This window comes from Mustelus asterias, chromosome 12 (assembly GCF_964213995.1).
Source record: "Mustelus asterias chromosome 12, sMusAst1.hap1.1, whole genome shotgun sequence".
NCBI classification, from domain to species: Eukaryota; Metazoa; Chordata; class Chondrichthyes; order Carcharhiniformes; family Triakidae; genus Mustelus; species Mustelus asterias.
In genome coordinates, this window is record NC_135812.1 from 91,458,413 (window position 1) to 91,478,922 (window position 20,510).

At 43.6% G+C, this 20,510-nt stretch overlaps 1 protein-coding gene across 4 annotated transcripts in view; it reads right to left on the reverse strand.

Annotated features, from left to right (window-relative positions):
• Positions 1-19,042, reverse strand: part of wipi1 (WD repeat domain, phosphoinositide interacting 1) — an 80,488-nt gene extending 61,446 nt beyond the window's left edge. For 3 of the 4 annotated variants that reach the window (XM_078225624.1, XM_078225626.1, XM_078225625.1), the window contains exons 1-2: positions 18,796-19,009; positions 9,323-9,405 (exon numbers count right to left, since the gene is read on the reverse strand). In XM_078225624.1, the coding sequence (XP_078081750.1) occupies positions 9,323-9,405; positions 18,796-18,869 (157 nt within the window). In that variant the 5' untranslated portion in view covers positions 18,870-19,009. Of the gene's footprint in view, positions 1-9,322; positions 9,406-18,795 lie in introns of all 4 variants that reach the window. The other variant, XM_078225623.1, reaches the window with a different exon arrangement.
• Between the last annotated feature and the right edge of the window lie 1,468 nt (positions 19,043-20,510).

Consider the following 20,510-nt stretch of genomic DNA (forward strand, 5'->3'; position numbering starts at 1 on the left):
ATCCTGGTGAAGTCCAGTTCCAACTTGGCAAAAGGCTTCGTGCAGAGCTTGGAGCAGATCCTTTCCAACATGGAAGTGGTGGCCAACTTTGTTCAAATACTTCTGGAACCAGCCCTCATGCAGTGTCTGATGGCCAACACGTCAACTACCATTGCTACACAGACAGAAGCTATGCAATGTCAGAGTGGATGTTCATGCTGAGGTTATGAGATCTCTGCTTGTTGCCAGGCAAGAACATCTTGAAACCAAACTGCTGCCATCATGACTGCGGAGAGCAGTGTCCAAAGGGGCTTGCAGGGTCCCACAATCTTCCAGCAATCTCTGCTCCAACAGATTACTAGGATTGCTAAGGCATCACCCTGGGGTAATATCAGAGGCTCCTTGAAGCACCACTCTTCTGTCCCCCCTCAGAGCAGCATTCATATAGGAACACAAGGCCAGGTAAAGGCACCTGGAGGACAGCAACTATGGAAAAGCACAAGGATGAATAATCAAGTATTGTGTGGAGTACTGGACGAGTTGTTGAATAAAGTTGATACAGAATGGTTGCTTTGGGATGCCTTTTATTTTAGGATTGTGGCAAACAGGATGGGGAAATGGTCTGGAACAGAGGGATGGTCTGGAACAGAGGGATGGTCTGGAGAGCATCTGGGAATTTATTCAGGGGAACCATAGTCTGATGAGATGCTCACAAACAGCATGTCCAGACTACAGATGTGCTGGTTGCCTCCTCCCTTCCTTCTCTTCTACTCCTTCACCCGGACATGTTCAAAACCCCAATGACAAGGACTGCATCCTCACAATGATCAGGTTTTGTAGGATGCAGTAAACCATCACAAGTCAGGAGACACGGAGCAGCAAGTACTGGAGGACTCCCTGCGAGTGGACCAGGCAGCAGAACTGTTGCTTCAGGAAATTGATGGTCTGCTTCATAATGTCCCTAGTTGGAGCATGGCTGTAGAAGGAATGTCCACGTGTGGTCAGGTGGTGAAAGGTTGTCATTAGCTGTGTGTGTCAAACAGCCAATTCCTGGTTTGACATGGTGGCTTAAAGACGGTTGGAACAATGGGATAACGCATGATGAACACATCCTGACTACTGCCGGGATAGCAGGCACTCTCAACAAGATGTGCTGGAAATGGCTGCACGTCAAATGAACGTCAGGTGAGCAATACACCCGAGGTTGCTGTACATTTCATCTTTGAGATGTGGTGCCCACAAAACTATATGTGGGCAGACGATGGTTCCTTGCACCACGGGGAAATCTGATATCCTGGTGAAACCCTGTGCCGGTTCCTGCTGCTTCCTTCTGCCTAGAGAAATGACACTGAAGGGCGTCTCCTGGTGCACAGAATCTCTCTGACCTCCCAGTAATGGACAACAAACGGCAACATATTGGCAAAGTCCGCTTTTCCGGCCAACAAGGATCCGCTGGTGTAGAAATCAATGGCGATGGTGAGCTTGATAGCCATTGGAGGCATGAGCCTTGCCATGCTTAAACACTCCAGGACCAGGTGTTGACATGGTGCTGTGATATCCTCCAGTTGAAGTACAGCAGCTGAATGCACTGCTTCCGGCCGAGGTGCAGCTGGACAAACGCTCGCTGAAGACCCTCGGTGAATACAGCTTCCTGCTGCGAGTCTTCCTCCTTCCTTTGTGAGAAGCTGATCTTCTCGGCTTCCTCTGCTCAACCTCCCTATGATGCTGCAGTTCAAGGGGAACTGAAACAATAACCCCTAAGACAGGGAGCCAAGTGGTACAATTTAGAGGCCTTTCAAACACACACAACTGCTTCCAAAGCTCCAGCACACCTCCTTCTGGACTTATCCAACTTCTTCAACTTCTGCAGTAGCAAGAAGATAATGCAAAAGCACCTTACCTGCAAGTTAAATGGTGATCCCTTTGTATAGTGCTGATCTGTTCAGCTACATGACAGATGCCCTTATGTTTGGTTGTGCGTGTTGAAAGGACAACATCAGCAAGGATGGTAGGATCCAAAGTGGGCGGTCAGGCATCAGACTGGCATTATATGCTGACTGGAGTCACAATTTGCCTGCTCCACACACCTGGCACTTACAAATGACACTCATGCTATCACCTTGCTCATGTGCCAGTCAGTGCAAACCATGCAGTGGTCACCGGAGGTGGCTCCCCAGCCATTTGTTTGCTCGACTGACTCCCTTAACGTGGAACTATCGGCACCAGAGCCCAATTCTGAATATGTCCATCAGTGATCAGGTAATGCCAAGCTTCACTTTGAAAAACCTGGAGCTTGCAGAAGGCAGGAAAGATAGAGAGACATAAGAGTTCCACATTTTGAAACCGCGAATAGCTGAGCGTAAAAAAAAAACTATTAAAAGTCATAATTTGAACCCTGGTTATTTATGTAAAATAACAGTGAATGCATTTCAGAAGTAATTCAGATGAAGTTTGGGAAATTTCGTGGGGGACATGATAAGGACTAAATAAATACAAGATATTCTTCAACTCGGTGAGAATGAAGGAGAAAAAAAGAAAAGGTATGGTAACTCAGGAGAACTGGCAAACGTTGATGTCTGGTTCTGTGACTTTCTTATTGATGGCGATTGGAAGTGTTCCCCTTGTAAGTGCACACTTGGCTGCATAAATTAAGCTACAATGGATTCCTGTGCGTCTCAGGGCGTACTTGGCATCGGAATAGGCACTTACTGTTCCCTCCACTGATGCTGAGTAATTCTGATTAAACTGAACTTGTCAGTCGTCAAATAAAGATGAACAAAGTACTTATTCTAAGCTGTCAGCGACCAAGTGTTCTCTCCCCCGAAATCACTTCCTTTGGCTCAGAGTCCAATTTGCTTCGATTACATCTCTGTAAAATGATGCTAAAATTCTGAATTGTACGATGTTAAATATTTCTTCATGGTATGGCGACATTTTTGGTTGCTGCTCTGACTCAGCTCAGGCTAACCAACTGGAATACGAACATACGTAAATGGTAGCAGATAAGTGAAATCAACAGTTTGGCGTGTGCGAGGAGCCATTTGAAATGATCAACGTGGATCGGGCATGCACTCCTTCCAGATTTACAGTCAATGTATTATGCACCCAACCGCTGAAAAAAACCTAAGCACCATTAGCTGTCTCAGAAGGGAGTCCTGGGTTAGCAGAAACATAGCCTGGATTGGTCCTGAAAATAGGCAGAGAGCCTGGTTATTGTACCATTGAGATGCATTTTGGACAGAATTTTCTGGCGTGTGTGCTTGTGGGTGAGTGCAGCAAGTGATGAGAAGGCCAACTGGAATGTTGGCATTTATTGCAAGGGGAAATCAAGTACAAAAAGTAGCAAAGTTATGCTACAGTTGCACAGGATGTTGGCAAGGCCACATCAGCTGTACCATGTACAGTTTTGGTCTCCTTACCTCAGAAAGGATATCATTGCGTCAGAAGCAGTTCAGTGAATGTTCGCCTGACTGAATCTTGGAGTGGAAGGGTTATCTTACGAAGAAAGTTGAGCAAGTAGGGCTTCAGGAGTTTAGAAGAATGAGATGTGACCTTATTGAAACATAGAAGATCCTGAGGGGATGTATAGAGTCAGAGACGTTTACAGCATGGAAACAGGCCCTTTGGCCCAACTTGTCCATGCTGCCCTTTTTTAACCACTATGCTAGGCTCAATTGCCTGCAATTGGCTGATATCCCTCTATACCAACCTTATCCATGTAATTGTCTAAATGCTTACCTCTGGCAGCTTGTTCCAGACACTCACCACCCTCTGAAAAAATTGCTCCTCTGGACCCTTTTGTATCTCTCCCCTCTCATCTTAAACCTATGCCCTGTAGTTTTAGACTCCCCTACCTTTGAGAAAAGATGTTGACCATCTACCTCATCTACGCCCTCATTATTTTATAGACCTCTAAAATCAGCCCTAATCCTCCTTTGCTCCATGGAAAAATGTCCCAGTCTATCCAGCTTCTCCTTATAACTCAAACCATCAAGTCCCGGTGGCATCCTAGTAAATCATTTCTGCACTCTTTCTAGTTTAATAATATCCTTTCTATAATAGGATTTGACAAGGTGGATGCTGAGAAAGATGTTCCCTTTGTGGGGGATGCTGGGGTTCTAGAACCAGTGGACAGAGTTTAAAGATTAGGGATCCCACATTTAAGTTAGCGATAAGGATAATATTTTTTCTCGTAAATATTTGCACTGGTGATCTTCTAGAGTTCACAATTTGATACATCTTTGGAAGTAGAGCTGAGAAAAGGTGTACACTACTCCTGGACATGTTAAAGATTGCCTTGTAAGATTTGATATTAAGGTTCTAAAACAGAAACTGTTCCATTCCATAGCTTTGTGCCACAATTGAATACCCCAAACAAATTAACACACAACATTCTCTTCTCGCACGCACAGAATACTTTTAGGCACTTTGCTATTGTATAATGAAAGCAAGGAAAATAAAATTACGTTTCCACTTCTTTCCCTATGTTTCATGCGAGTCTGACCAACGTACAAAACATTAATATTGTACCACATATAAATCTAGAATTGTGCTATTTCATATACCACAAATATTAGACATTTGCAGAAAATCCCTCCATAGAAAAGCCTGATTAAAATGGCAATCGTGGTGGGGTGGGGGGTGGTGGGGTGGGGGGGGGGGGGGGGGGTCACGTGATGTGAATGTGGGAATTGTCATGTTTCTGCAAGCGTTCTGCTCATTTTTCAATTTTAAAAAAAAATCCTGATGCACAGCTCATAGTCACTTTATCCTGGAGCATATACTCCACGCTATGTCCTTGGGACATTTTTGGACGGTATTGATGACAGAATTCCAAAGGGTCAGGAAAATCCCATAGATAGGAGCAGTCAGAGGCACCGAGGGTGGTGCTAGGCCCTCAACATTGTGGCCTGACTGGGAGCAGGCTCTGGGCTCGATGCTCTCGAAGGCATTGCAGGTGGTGACTGCAAACATTGTCAGGGTTATAGATGGCAAACTCAGTGTTTTGACGGAGAACATTAATGCTCACTCAGATGAATTGCAGAATACCGGCAAGAGGCTCAATGAGGAGGAAGATAGGATCCTCAATGTCAAGGTGCCTCTTCTTCGGTGGAAGCTCAGCTGCAATCCTTAGGGAATCAACTGCATGGTATGTCGGATATCCCGATGGAATCGGGAATAATCGGGGCCGGAGAAAGAACACCCCTGTGATTGGTTTTCCAAAGGGAGCTCTGACTGAGCCATGAGGCAAATTCGTTGACTACCCTGTTTAAAGACATATTTTGCAGTTCTTCCTTAATCCTCATTAATCATTGAATATATCCCCTGTAATTTCATTTCTTAATTGATCCTGTTGATATATCACGGTGATAGAGGAAATGAGTGAACATGCTAGTGAATCCTTGCTGGTTATCCTTATGTCCTACCCCCTGTAATTCCATCTTTTAATTGATCCTGTTAAGTGATTACTCAAATTGATAGAGGAAATCCCATGAGTGAGCATGATAGCAAATTATCCTGATATACCCAGGAACATTCATCTATCTTTAATGGAATGCATCGTGCATTGTACTTCTTGTTCTTGAGGAGTGTGTTGTGTAGGTTGTATGGTATTAGAGCTGTGCAATTTTCATCCGTTTTCTTGTCTTGTAATCCGGGTACATATAGCGATGGACTTTTTCACCCGATATCCTTCATTTCAATTATGAAGATCCTGTCTTTTCTTCACCAGGATAAAGTTGACGTGGCTCTGTTGCAAGAAACTCATCTCGGTAACAGGGAGCATCTCAAACACAAGAGGAACTTGGTGGGGCAGGTGTCTTTTGTTTTTTTTTTCCTCGACCAGCAGCCAAGGGGTAGCAGTGTTGGTTAATAAAAATCTACCTTCTCACTGCCTTTATCACTAAGGCCTTTATGGACGTTGCTGAACTGGCCTCCGATTATTCCTTTATTGGTGGTGATTTTAATTGGCATTGTAACCCATTAATTGACAAACTCCGTTAAAAGGAACCGCCCTATGCAGCAAGCTAGGGCATTGGCTTGTCAAGAGGTGGGTTATCCGGATATGGAGAGAACTACGTACCCCAAGGATAAAGCGTTCACGTTCTTTCGGCTCTGATCTGTGTCACAGCACCATTGACTACCTTTTTGTGCCATAGATGATTCTGCAGTCGGTTGCCTCTTGTACTCTTGGCAGCATTGTGATCTCTGACCAGGCTCCAGTCTTTTTAGAATTTCGTCTCAAGGGGCCCACCATGGACCCAGGTTCTGGAGATTTGATGCATCTTTACTTAAAAATCAAGGGGGCGATTCTCCCAGTCCGCTGAGCTGAGGAGGCTGTTTAGCGGGCTTCCCATTGGGCACCATGGCCTCCGCATGACTCCGGCTGCCAGAATTACAGCATCATCAGCTCCATGCCCGAAATCGGAGTGGAGCTGATTAAAATATGTAAATTCAAACTTAAATGGCATTAGCGGGTCCAGGACTGAAGTCTCCGGGCCCTCTACCTCCCCTCTCCCATCCCCGTCAGGAGTGTTTCACTCTAATGGGGTTTACAACAGCTCCCCACTACCAGGGAGCTGGCAGCACAGCCCCGCTGGAGTGAAGGGAGGCACCGGAGGCCCCACAGGTGGTCGGGGTAAGATGGGATGCCCCCTAGGCATTGCCAGCTTGACAGTACCAGCCTCAGCCCCTGGCACTGCCCGAGAGGCAAAGTGGTAATGCCCACCAGGCATCAGGCAGTGTCAAGGGGGAGGGGCTGTTTGAAGGCGGAGCATGTGGGAGGGAGATTGGTGGGGATGGAGGGTCCCGCTACCACTCTGCACTTGGGATCGGTGACAGAGGGAGGGGAGGGCTGATCGGGGCTGGCCATCAAGGTGGGGTCGGCAAAGGCAGCTTTGCGGGGTCGGTCAGCGACTGAGCTGACCAACGATCGGGAGGCCAGTGCAGAGCGGGGCTACTGCAATGCGCTGATCTCCGCTATAAAAGATTGGCGCATGCTCAGTGGCCCGCTTAGCGCTATGTTGCTGGCCTCTCCAGCGGGAATAAGCCCCACACACTGATTTTTATTGAGAATCATGCGAGGGAACTCTGCAGTGCACAGAGTGTGGGAGATACATTTTGAAAATCCCGCTTAAAAAAAAAAACCTGCGGGATTTACTCCAACTTTTCGGCACTTAGAATTTTTTGGGGGAGAATCCCGACGCATAATTTCATTTCATACTTCAGGACCGATTTTATTGCTTATTTGGTTCTTGCTCTTTCTGACGTGAGCCCCTCTATTCCAAGCGAGACCAGCAAGGCCTTGCTAGAGGTGGAGCTATCTGTGGAGCTCAGGCATTCAGTTAGTAAATTCTGCAACACTCCATGCTCTGGATCTTGTGATAATATATTGGGCACACTGTGGTCTTGGGAAAGAGACCTCACAGTAAATACTGACATCCAGAAATGTGCGAATAAAATTTCAATTTGTAATAGAACAAGAGAAACTCAGCTTAAGATATTGCACCGGCGACACATTACTCCAAGCAGCACAGATTCAACCCCACCATGTCCTCTTGTCCCAGAAGTGCAAAGTGGACGTGGGAGATTACCTGCATTGTTTTTTGGTCCTGTGGCAAGATGCGAGTTTATTGGTTTCATCTTCTCACAAGGCCTAAGAGAATCTTTGATATGACCTTACAGTTCATAGAAACATAGAATATAGAAGCAGGAGGCGGCCATTTGGCCCTTCGAGCCTGCTCCCCCATTCGTTATGATCATGGCTGATCGTCCAACTCAATAACTTAATTCTGCTTTTTCCCCCCATAACCTTTGATCCCATTCTCCCCAAGTGCTATATCTAGCCGCCTCTTGAACACATTCAATGTTTTGGCATCAACTACTTCCTGTGAAAATGAATTCCATAGGCTCATCACTCTTTGGGTGAAGAAATGTCTCCTCACCTCTGTCCTAAATGGTCTACCCTGAATCCTCAGACTGTGACCCCTGATTCTGGACTCCCCCACCACTGGAAACATCCTCCCTGCATCTACCCTGTCTAGTCCTGTTAGAATTTTATAAGTGTCTGAGATCCCCCCTCATTTGTCTGAACTCCAGTGAAAACAATCCTAACCTAGTCAATCTCTCCTCATATATCAGCCCTGCCATCCCCTAGAAAGAACATCCTTCCTCAGAAAAGGAGATCAAAACTGCACACATCACTCTCGGTGTGGCCTCACCAAAGCCCTGTATAATTGCACCAACACATCCCTGCTCCTGTACTCGAAACCTCTCACAATTAAGGCCAAGATACCATTTGCCTTCTTTACCGCCTGCTGCACCTGTATGCTTACCTTCAGTGACTGGTGCACAAGGACACCCAGGTCCTGCTACACACTCTCTTCTCTCAATTTACAGTCATTCAGGTAGTAATCTGCCTTCTTGTTTTTGCTTCCAAAGTGAATAACCTCACATTTATCCAAATTTTACTGCATCTGCAGTATAAATTGGATAAATTAAATTAAGTTTTAAATTAAAGTTTAAATTTAAAATTTACCTCTTGTAAAATTATGCTTAGCATATCAGATGTACAAGTTTCAAATATCATTTCAAACATTATACATGTTTAAAGGTATCCAAATGCAGTCCACCTTTTTATACAGTGTATAGATTTGCCCACTCACCCAACCTGTTCAGATCATTCTGAAGGATCTCTGCGTCCTCGTCACTGTTCACCCTCCCACAGTTCAATCCCTTGCCTCTGATACTGGGTCTCCCAGTCAAAAAGATCAGTAGCATAAATGGTAAAAGGCTGCACAACATACTAACATTTGCAGAATGAAGGAATATTCTTTGCTTGTGGATTAGTGGTAAGTCCCCTCCAATTCGGAATTGGCATAAAATCTGGAATGTATACCAATGGAATATTTGACTTGTTTACTTTAAGCTAAATCGGATAGATTCCGTAAAGTTTGGGACCCTTATCTTAAGATTCTGGGCTCCACATTGTCTAGTTTACTCTTACAAGATTTTTCATAAATTCTATGGCTCTATCGCCATTATCCTGTGAGCTTGGTTGTGCAGTGCTGAGGCAATTGTGGCTGTATCCTGATAGACCCCCATCCTTCAATATCTCCTTTTATTACTTGTGTGGTGGAAGGCACTGGATACGATGAATAATCTGATCCAACTGTGTTGGTAATTTTATTTTCTCTCTCTCTTCCTGCATGTACTTGTTTGAAAATTATTTTGCTATACTGTACCAATCTTTGAGTTTGTACAAAAAAATCTTCAATAAAATTATATTTTTTTAGAAAAGGCAATCCTCTTCAGTTTTCCCAAGGTTGAAAAAGCTATGACTCACTGCATTTGTAGATTTCCTCCAACCTGTCCACTGATGACAGAGAGAAAAGTTTATAACCAGAGTTTGTACCAACTGCCAGAGATCTGAGGAACAAAGAGCAGAAAAATGAATCAATATCATACATAACTTGAGGCAGACATCTCATTCGATGTCTTGTCATAGACTTTGTTACCCATCTGAAGTGCTGACTTTTTCATTGGCACCTTTATTAAAGACCAAATGTCCTTTACATTCTAAGAATGCAGATAACAGGTAGGCAAACTCCTTACTCACTTGCCTCATAGCATTTTTGCTACAAAACAGTTCATGTTAGCTGTACTGCTGTTCCTACTCAAACCAACCAGTCTTATATACCTGGTTCTAATACCACCACAATTATCAGTTCTGAATCAGTAACACTCAAAACCAAAATTAATATATAATTTGATTAAGGCAGATCCATTGTTTATACTCCTGATATTGAGGTTAATTTTTAAAATTATTTTGAGAGATGTGGGCGGCGTTGACAAGGCCAACATTTGTTGTCCATCCTGGCGATGCCAGGTATGCAGGACGTACATCACAACAATTGGCTGATCGAATCAAACAGCACGTCCCTTCATCGTAGAATCCCTACAGTGCACCGACCACAATCCCACCCAGGCCCCATCCCACAACCCTACCCATTTACCCCACCAATCCCTGACACTAGGGTCAATTTTAGCATGGCCAATCAACTTAACCTGCACACCTTTGGACTTTGTTTGTTTGTAAGAGTATAGTCCATGCTCAATCAGCTTGCACTTGCAAAACCCAAACCAAAACATCTACCGTTAGATGCGATTCCCCAATTGGGCAGCACCCACTGAACAATCCTGAGTGTGTTGATCATTACTCTAACAACCAATTTCAGATGATCAGCCATACTTGTACTTGGCTCATTTACTCTTGCCAGAAGTAACATTTGTTCCCTTGCCGGGACCTATTCTCTACGAACAAAAGTGCCTTACTGAATTCCTTGGAAATTTGGGAAGCCTATAGTTCTTTGCCGCTTTCTCCATGGCAATGCTGCAACCAGAGTAGACTTTCCAACCAATCGGCACCCTTTTCCCCTGTAGCATAAAAGTTACTGCAATCATTTGAAATTTGGCATTCTTATGTTGCTCTGATGAGTGCAAAATGAAAAACTTTGGCAACATGTCTCTTTGTTCAGTCATATTTAAGTTCAGTACCACCAAGTGGCTGTTGTTACTCTCTATATGGCTGGTTTTCTTTCTTCCTAAAAGGAGGAATTCATATGACTCAAATTTGTCCACAATTGAAAGGCAATGATAAAAAACAGTAAGTTAATTTCGAACATTCAAAAATTGTAGCAGAACCAGAAATGGGGGTGTTATCACAACAGTTAGCGCAAGTTAACTATCAAGATAACCTAAGAAGCTGAGGAGGCCATTGTTACAACCAAACGGCTCGAGCCAACTGCCATCACACAACAGTATTCACAAGCAAGGAACAGAGACACTTTTTACACACATATTGGCTTTGGAGCTAGGAATACCTCATCATAATGAAGACCATTGTTTTCAGTTATGGAAATAATATCAGCACTGAGTGAATCTGTCTGCACCAAGGCATGTAACAGACTGAAAAGATTGAAAGGTGATAACCACTGATCATCCAGCAGGATGGCTTCAGGAAACGTGTTGATGATATTCCAATCATAAAAAGAACAATATCGTAGGGTCTGGCACTGCAATCAAGGAGGGGGGGTCCGGAACAGTCAACCTCATTCACAGACCTACAACTCACACCGTAAAAACCAACTGCATGGTGATTGCAAGTTATCAGCCAAATGCACGGGGTACAAACACCCAAATCAGGCAGCAATTTGGGGTTTTGCCTGTGGTTTTTTGGTCAAGGCTTTTCCGGTAAGTCAAGGCGACTGTGTGTTTAGGTGGGAGCGGAGGTTAAATTAGGCAGGGATTTAAATTGGACTAACCAATTGAGCTAGTGCGTAGAAAACCAAAAGAGAAAATGCTGAAAAATTTCAGCAGGTCTGGCAGTATCTGTAAGGAGAGAAAAGAGCTGAAGTTTCGAGTCCAGATGACTCTTTGTCAAAGCTAAAAGGCAGAGAAAGTGGGAGACATTTATACTGCAGGGTGAGGGAATGAAAGATGAGTCATAGCCACAAAAACAAGGGGAAAGGCTGAGAGTTGCTAATGGCAGTCCATACAGAGAATAGGTGTTGTGTAGTGTTATTTACACTAGCTTAAAGCTCTTTGTAGATGGGCATTAGGAGGGTTTTAAAAAAAAGTAAACCACACGTTTGCAGTTGAGTCAAACCCAGTGTGTGTCATTTTTGTCCTTTTATATTAGCAATAGGTAAAGTACAAAAATGTATTTCACATTTGGCATATTTTGCAATGGCACTTCATTACAAAACAACATTCCAGTCTTCCATCTAAAACTTGCATATAATTTTCTGAACTTTTAAGCCAATTTATGAATTCACAAGCAGTGCAATTATTTGAATTCTGCGAGGGAGATATTTGAGCAGTGGCTGTTAAGTGACAGGTCAATTTAGCAGCCAAATATTACAATCATCCACAAGCAGCAACGATTGACGAGACAGAGTACAGGAATGAGATGGAGAATCTGGTGAACTGGTGCGGCAACAATAATCTCTCCCTCAATGTCAACAAAATGAAGCAGATTGTCATCAACTTCAGGAAGCATAAAGGAGAACATGCCCTTGTCTACATCAACGGGGACGAAGTAGAAAGGGTTGAGAGCTTCAAGTTTTTAGGAGTCCAGATCACCAACAACCTGTCCTGGTACCCTCATGCTGACACTATAGTTAAGAAAGCCCACCAACGCCTCTACTTCCTCAGAAGACTAAGGATATTTAGCATGTCAGCTACGACTCTCACCAACTTTTACTGATGCACTATAGAAAGCATTCTTTCTGGTTGTATCACAGCTTGGTATGGTTCCTGCTCTGCCCAAGACCGCAAGGAACTACAAAGGTTGTGAATGTAGCCCAATCCATCATGTAAACCAGCCTCCCATCCATTGACTCTGTCTACACTTCCCACTGCCTCGGTAAAGCAGCCAGCATAATTCAGGACCTCACGCACCCCGGACATTCTCTCTTCCACCTTCTTCTGTCGGGAAAAATATACAAAAGTCTGAGGTCATGTACTAACCGACTCAAGAACAGCTTGTTCCCTGCTGCTGTCAAACTTTTGAATGGGTTTACCTTGCATTAAGCTGATCTTTCTTTACACCCTAGCTATGAGTGTAAGACTACATTCTGCACTGTCTCGTTTACTTCTCTATGAACTGTATGCTTTGTCTGTATAGCTTGAAGAAACAATACTTTTCACTGTATACATGTGACAATAATAAATCAAATCAAAAATCAGCATTATGGATGATCCATTCATGAACCACGGTTCATGCTAGCATTGCTGAATGTGAAACAGATGCATAATCTGCAATAAAAATATACAGTCTTAGTCACAACTACTTGCACATATCATCTATCATTATAGAGTCTACATTACTATTACACAGTTGAACAATTCAGTGTGGTTGCTAAGCCATCCAAATATTTTGATTAAAGATAAACTCTTATTATACCTTTACAGCAGAATGACTATAATCACATGACATCAATTCATCTGGTGCAGGCTCAGAGGAAACTACTATTTTCCAGGCAGGCCTGTCAGGGTACACAGAGAAAAAGCACTGAACTAAACTAACTCCATGTGGTTTTAGTAATAACAGCAAGCATCTGAAGCCCATAATAAACTCTGACAACACTGTCTGCTTTGGGATCTCCTTGTCCATGAAGTGGAAAAAAGGAATCTGACAGCTAATTAGTTACACTGCAAGATTCTAAATACCTATTAGCTTTAAAAACATGACCTGACCTCAAATTTTGGGAGCCTCCTGTCAAAAGCCATAACAATTCTTAGCTACTGGGTTACAAAAGTAAGCACAGGTTCAAGACCCTTCTGAAACCCAGAGAAGGAATATCCCCTTAGTACTGTAACTCCAATGGCCACATTGTTTACAGGTAATAACATTTGATCAGAATGTAGTCATTAAGTGGTTCTTGTTAAAATGCATATTTGCAAATTATCTAAATTGGGCATCCGATCATGGGATGGGTATTTATGATTGGACCAAACAATTTGGCGATGTGATTTTTAATTCAGGATGCAATGTTGCAGCAAATATCTCGCAATCAGCCCCTCCATTCAATGGCACTTTTGTCAAGTGTGTGTTTGCGAGTGCCGACGTCACCTATCAAAACTGACTTCAGATAACCAATTTTTCATACTCCAAGCACCAGAGAAAGAAAGAAGCCAGTCTAGAAATGAGCAGGAGAGAAGATCTTTGTGTGGGCCTCTCCCTCTCTACCTATTTATAAAAGCTCGAACCCAGCCTGCTGATTTTGACAATGCATAAGCTGCAGCAGAGATATTTTTAAAGGAGTCAACTCAGCAGCTGCTGATTCCACAGGAACAGATAAATTGTCCATCTACATCTTTAAACCGTCTCAACATCAAAACCAGAATGACCACCGAGCTTGCCCGGATCCACCCAAGTCATCAACCTATTAGAACCCATATAATGTTAATCTTTACTGGACTTGAAAATGCTCTCAATCATTCCTCCCACTTTGTAATCTAATTTTGTTTGTGTGAACTTGAACACGTGTGCATGTATGTGCATGAAAGTTGGAGTATTTTTATTATTTTTCTTAGACCTGCTCAAGTACAAAGAAAACTATCCTCTTCTCTTTTCAAAAATATGCAAGGAAACCTGTTTGTGCCTTTTGGGTGGTACAGTGATTAGCACTGCTGCCTCACAGGGCCAGGAACCCAGTTCAATTCTGGCTGACTGTCTTTGTGGAGTTTGCACGTTCTCTCCGTGTCTGTATGGGTTTCCCCCAGGTGCTCCAGTTTCCTCCCACAGTCCAAAGATGTGCAGGTTAGGTGGATTGGCCATGCTAAATTGCCCTTTAGGGTCTAAAGATGTGCAGGATAGGGGGATTGGCCACGATCAATGCATGGGGTTACGGAAATACGGCAGGGGTGTGGGCCTAGGTAGAGTGCTCTCTCGGAGAGTCAGTGCGGACTCAACGGGCCAAAAGGCCTACTTCTGCACTAAGGATTCTAAGGATTTTACCATCACTGTATGTAAACAGTTAAACTCTGAATTGGCAAGCATATCCTCTTTTTAAAAAACCTGTTGTGCTCGTGAAGATGGGAAAAAAAGTCTCTCCTCTCTTCACCTGATTGCAGCAAAATGCTTTAAATAGAACCACTTGCTACTTCCTTCACATCCAATCCAATATGGTACATATGGCACCAATCTTGGGCTTTTTTTTAGCTGTGTTTGCCAATCTCCCCTCCTTCCTCCCACCACCACATATCCCACTCCTCCCAAACATGCAGACATGCTATCCTCATTGAAGACTGTCTTGGATGTTACTAATGTAGCTTCTTGTTCATGTTTCTAAAATGTAGACAAGGGTGATGCCTCAAGAGCCCTCTTGCACCACTCAAATTGGGAGGAACAGGAATCAGTAGTGAAGGCAAGTGACAAGAAAGCAGAAAAGCATCAAAGCTTCCACGAGAGCTGAAAGGATTAATAATCACACAAGTTTAAAAATCACACAAGTGGCAATGAAAAAAAGGTCTTCTTATAAGAGCTTTCACAGATAGGCACCAAGGCCATTTGTCTGGGCAAAGCTCATTAAATCAGACATCTGTACTAGAAAAAGGGACTGACCTACAGACACAGGAACGAGCTGGACTATGATGAAAACAATCACGCATGATTGGATATTATAATGAAGCAAGCATAAAGCGATTGTGATTGGTATATGCTAATTACTCGTAATCAAATCTTAAAACTTGAATTGCTTACGTATCGCGGAATACGGCACTCTGGCTAGCTACAGAACCTGAGCTGTAGCTTTACAGTTCCTTGATATCATTTGTAATCGAAACAGCTGTTTAAGAGAACTCTGTGACTTGGTCTAGTTATTTGAAGGATAAAGTTGTGATCAATTAAAAGGCTGACATCAAAGCCCGCAACAAGAGGTGGGATTGCAAAGGGAGGATCAGTGCTGCTCTGAGGAGTGTAAAGCTGAGATTAATAACAGATACATTTTTTGAACAGTAAAGGAATTAAGGGTTATGGTGAGCGGGTGGGTAAGTGGAGCTGAGTCCACAAAAAGATTAGCGATGAATAGCGGAGCAGGCTTGAGAGGCCAGATGGCCTACTCCTGCTCCTAGTTCTTATGTTCTTAACTTCGCTCAATTAGTCAAATAATCAGCAAGAAAAACAAATGAAGTACAGGTGTGAAGTAGTTTTTTTTTAAAAAAGATTTTGAAGATCCAATAACAGCAGGCAGTTGAAAAAAATCTCAATACAAATTGGTACTACAAGTAACTAGCTAGGCAAAAACCTGTGCAGTGTACAGGACTGTCTTTAAACCCACTTTAAGTGCTGGTTAGGTGGACAAAGATAGGTAAAATACTTAACACTTCCAAACACATTCCTGATTACCATTAAACACTTATCCACAGCTCAAGAAAGTATCATTCCAAAGGATGCCATGAAATTTGGCAAGTTTTGCAGCACCAAAGGAATTGTCAATGCTGGTTTATCAGCCACCACCCAATGTCAGTGTGGCTATTTAAGATGAATGTTATGGTGCACCAGCCATTGCAAGGAACTGCAATACATCTGCCCTATGTTGATGACTATGCTCATCATATTTGCAGAATGCACATGGGTGCAAGGCAGATCAGATGAGCAATTGACAGAAACCGTTTTTATTCAACTTGTAAAATCCTGCAGAAATTGATGTTCAACTCCCAATGCTCTTTCAACTTGTCGCTCTTAAACTCTGTATGATTACGTGGTAGATTTATCCTGGACCAGTTTGAAGCTAGGATATAAGGAAATCCAATATATGGCCAGAGATCACACCTGAAATACTCTTCAGTCTCCTTCCCTGTGGAAGGATATACTGGTCTTCAAGTTACTGCAACAACTTGCATTTATATAACGCATTTAACCTATTAAAATTTCCCATTGTGTTTTATTATAAAACAAGATATGAACTAAAGTCACGCAAGTAAATATTGAGGCAAATTACTAAAATCTTGAGCACAGAGGTTGTTTTTAAGACAGTCTCAAAAGGAAGAAAGTGATGTGGAGAGGTTTAGGGAAGCAATTCCAGACTGTAGGGCCCAGGCAGCTGAAGGCAGGATTATCAATGATAGAGCAAGTAAAGGCAGAATTAGAGGAGTGCAGCTGTCTCGGGGGACTGTAGGGCCGGAGAAAATTACAGAGATAGGAGGGGACAAGGCCACGGAAAAAGATTCAAAGAGATTTTCCTTAATCGGAAGGATGTGTAGGCCAAACACAAGGGTAGTAGGTAAATGGGATTGGTATGAGTTAGGACTTGGACGGCAAAGTTTTGGATGACCTCAAATTAGAGATTACAACGCGAGGCGCCAGTCAGGAATGTGTTGGAATTGTCAAGTCTGGACAAAGGCCGACGCCCAGGAAGAGAGGGCTGTACCATGAGGACAGATTGAGTAGAAGAGGCCTTTGTTCTCTGAAGTTCAGAAGAATGAGAGATCCACTCACTGAAATATGTAAAATTCTTTGAGGTGCTCAATTGGGGAGATGCTAGAGGCTGATTCTTCCCTTGGCTGAAGATCTGGAATTAGGAACTATGATGGTGAGGAAGTTCTTCACTCAGAGGATTGTGAACCGTTGAAATTCTCTAGCCTGGAGGCTGTGGTTGCTCAGCCATTGAGCATATTCAAGAATGGGATTGATAAATTCTTGGGCATAATCAGTCATGATTTCATAGAATGCTGCAAGAGACTTGTGCAGCCGTTTGGCCGACTTCTTACGTTCTGAGAAAATGTCAGAAGGCCCCAGGTTCAATCCAATAAGTTGCATCTAACTGTTATCAACAAAGTGTAAAGTTTAAAGTTTATTTATTAGTGTCACAAGTAGGCTTACATTAACACTGCAATGAAGTTTCTGTGCAAATCCCCTAGTCGCCACGTTCCAGCATCTGTCCAGGTACACTGAGGGAGAATTTAGTACAGCCAATCCACCTATCCAGCACATCTTTTGGACTACGGGAGGAAACCCACGCAGACATGGGGAGAATGTGCAGACTCCACACAGACAGTGACCCAAGCTGGGAATCGAACCCAGGTCCCTGGCACAGTGAGGCAGCACTGCTAACCACTGTGCCACTAAGATGCTAACAACTGTGTCTCTGCACCTGGAATGGCGGAGAATACATCAGCCTAGATACCGTTCCTGATCATTATTTTTTGGTTGCTGCTGGACAGTACAAGTGGTTGTTAGGCAAGGACAAGACCAGCCCATAAAACTCATGGTTGAACAGCTCGCCAACATTCATTTGGCTAAAAGGTAAAAAGATAATTGCCATTCTGCAAGGAACCAAGGGCCCCAAATGAACGTGGAACTTTCCTCAACGACGGTCCAAACCTGTAAAAAAACCTGAAACAGAGGGTAAGAAGTTATTGCATTGAAAGGTAAGAGGGACACAGGACAGCAACATCCTGCAAACAACTGTCAGATATGATGGATTTGATGTCACCAACATGGCTTCTCAGAGTGCAATTAGTGTGCCAATATGAATGTTGTCTGAGGACACAATACCAGCTGAGATTCCTTCAACAAACCAAGTGTGACAACTGAAATGCTTGTTTTAAAGAAATGAACAGTAGGAAGTCTCTCAACACCAGGTTAAAGTCCAACAGGTTTATTTGGTAGCACAAGCTGATGAAGGGGCAGCGCTCCGAAAGCTGATGAAGGGGCAGCGCTCCGAAAGCTGGTGCTACTAAATAAACCTGTTGGACTTTAACCTGGTGTTGTGAGACTTCTTACTGTTGTGAGACTTCTTACTGTGCCTACCCCAGTCCAACGCCAGCACCTCCACATTAAAGAAATGAAAGAAGGCATATTTTATTAGCACCTTTAGCAGTAAAAAAAAACCTCATTCCTTGACTAAACTTTCAGGTTTGACACAATGTGGGGTCCATGCCAAAAGAAAAACAAAAGTGCAAAAGCAACAATGGTTATTTGACTGGATGGGACGCCTTTCAGAAGGTCAGTTAGTGAGGCATTGGAAGTTGTTGCATTGATATTGGGTTCCTCCAACAATATTTCATCACCTGGATGTTTATGGAGTGTAAAATCTGACACTTAACGGTGAAAACAAGAAAGTTAACCCTGCAGACATAAACACCCAGGGCCACTGTTTCCCCACCAACATCTGTATGGATCTTTTCCCTGGATAAACTGGGTGCAGCTTAATCCCAGCAGGACATTGCTGAGGAGAAAGCTCTCCAAGCTGTTTGTAAACAATTCTCAAAAACAAAAGCCGATCAGCGGGAGGCGGCCCGTTTCCTTACGTGCAGTCCTGATTGAAGGAGGCGCACAGAGGGGCGATGCTGGCTCCCTCCCCGCCGGCATCACTGTAGCTCATTGTCGGCACTCCGCATCCGAGCCCTGGCTCTGCGCCCGCTCTAAGCGGCGGCAACTCGCTCTCGCCGATCACTCGCCATCCAGCGGCCCCTCCGCCCTCCGCCCGCCGCTCCCCAATCAATACAGCTGTCAGCGGCCGCCCTCACCTTCCACTCCCATTGGCCAATGCCGACTGTCACGTGGTGAGCCAGCCTCCACGTAGCCCCGCCTCCCTCCAGCAGGGCTGAATCTGATTGGCTGCAGTCCCTTGGCTACTTTCCTCACCGGCCTTTTCCCTATTGCAGAATGAGAGCTTGGCCATTGGTCCAGTCCTATGTCCATCAAAGGTCTATTGTCTTACTCCATTCACATAGCTCTGCCCCTCCCCAACTCCTTTATTGATTTGATTTATTATTGTCACATGTATTAGTATACAGTGAAAAAATTGTTTTTTTGCGCGCTATACAGACAAAACATACTCTTCATAGAGAAGGAAATGAGACAGTGCAGAATGTACTGTTACAGTCATAGCCAGGCTGTAGAGAAAGATCAACTTAATGCAAGGTAGGTCCATTCAAAAGTCTGATGGCAGCAGGGAAGAAGCTGTTCTTGAGTCGGTTGGAATGTGACCTCAGACTTTTGTACCTTTTCCACAATGGAAGAAGGTGGTAGAGAGAATATCCGGGGTGCGTGGGGTCCTTAATTATGCTGGCTGCTTTGCCAGGACATGTAAACAGAGTCAATGGATGGGAGGCTGGTGTGTGTGTTGGATTGGACTACATTCACAACCTTATGTAGTTTCTTGTGGTCTTGGGCAGAGCAGGAGCCATACCAAGCTGTGATACAACCAGAAAGAATGCCTTCTATAGTGCATCAGTAAAAGTTGGTGAGAGCTGTAGCTGACATGCCAAATTTCCTTCGCCTTCTGAGAAAGTAGAGGCATTGGTGAGCTTTCTTAACTATGGTGTCGGCATGTAGGGAACCAGGACAGGTTGTTGGTGATCTGGATTCCTAAAAACTTGAAGCTCTCAACCATTTCTACTTCATCCCCATTGATATGGATAAGGGCATGTTCTCTTCTACGCTTCCTGAAGTCGATGACAATCTCGTTTGTTTTGTTGACATTGAGGGAGAGATTATTGTCACTGCGCCAGTTCACCAGATTGTCTATCTCATTCCTGTGCTCTGTCTCGTCATTGTTTGAGATCCAACCCACTACGGTGGTGTCGTCAGCAAACTTGAAAATCGAGTTGGAGGGGAATTTAGCTACACAGTCATAGGTGTATAAGGAGTATAGTAATGGGCTGAGAACACAGCCTTGTGGGGCACCAGTGTTGAGGATGATCGTGGAGGAGGTGTTGTTGCCTATCCTTACTGATTATGAACTGTGGGTTAGGAAGTTCAGAGAAGTCGCAAAGGGAGGAGCCGAGGCTCAGGCCACAGAGTTTGGAGGTGAGTTTCGTAAGAATAATGGAAACTAAAAAACTCAATGGTTCTAATTATGTTGCCTCTAAAAAGTAATTAACCACTGTTTATAACTTTTGGGAACAAAATTTGTAGAGAAGAAATTTCTTCATGTACCTTTGATTTGATTTATTATTGTCACATGTATTGGTATACAGTGAAAAGTATTGTTTCTTGCACGCTATACAGACAAAACATA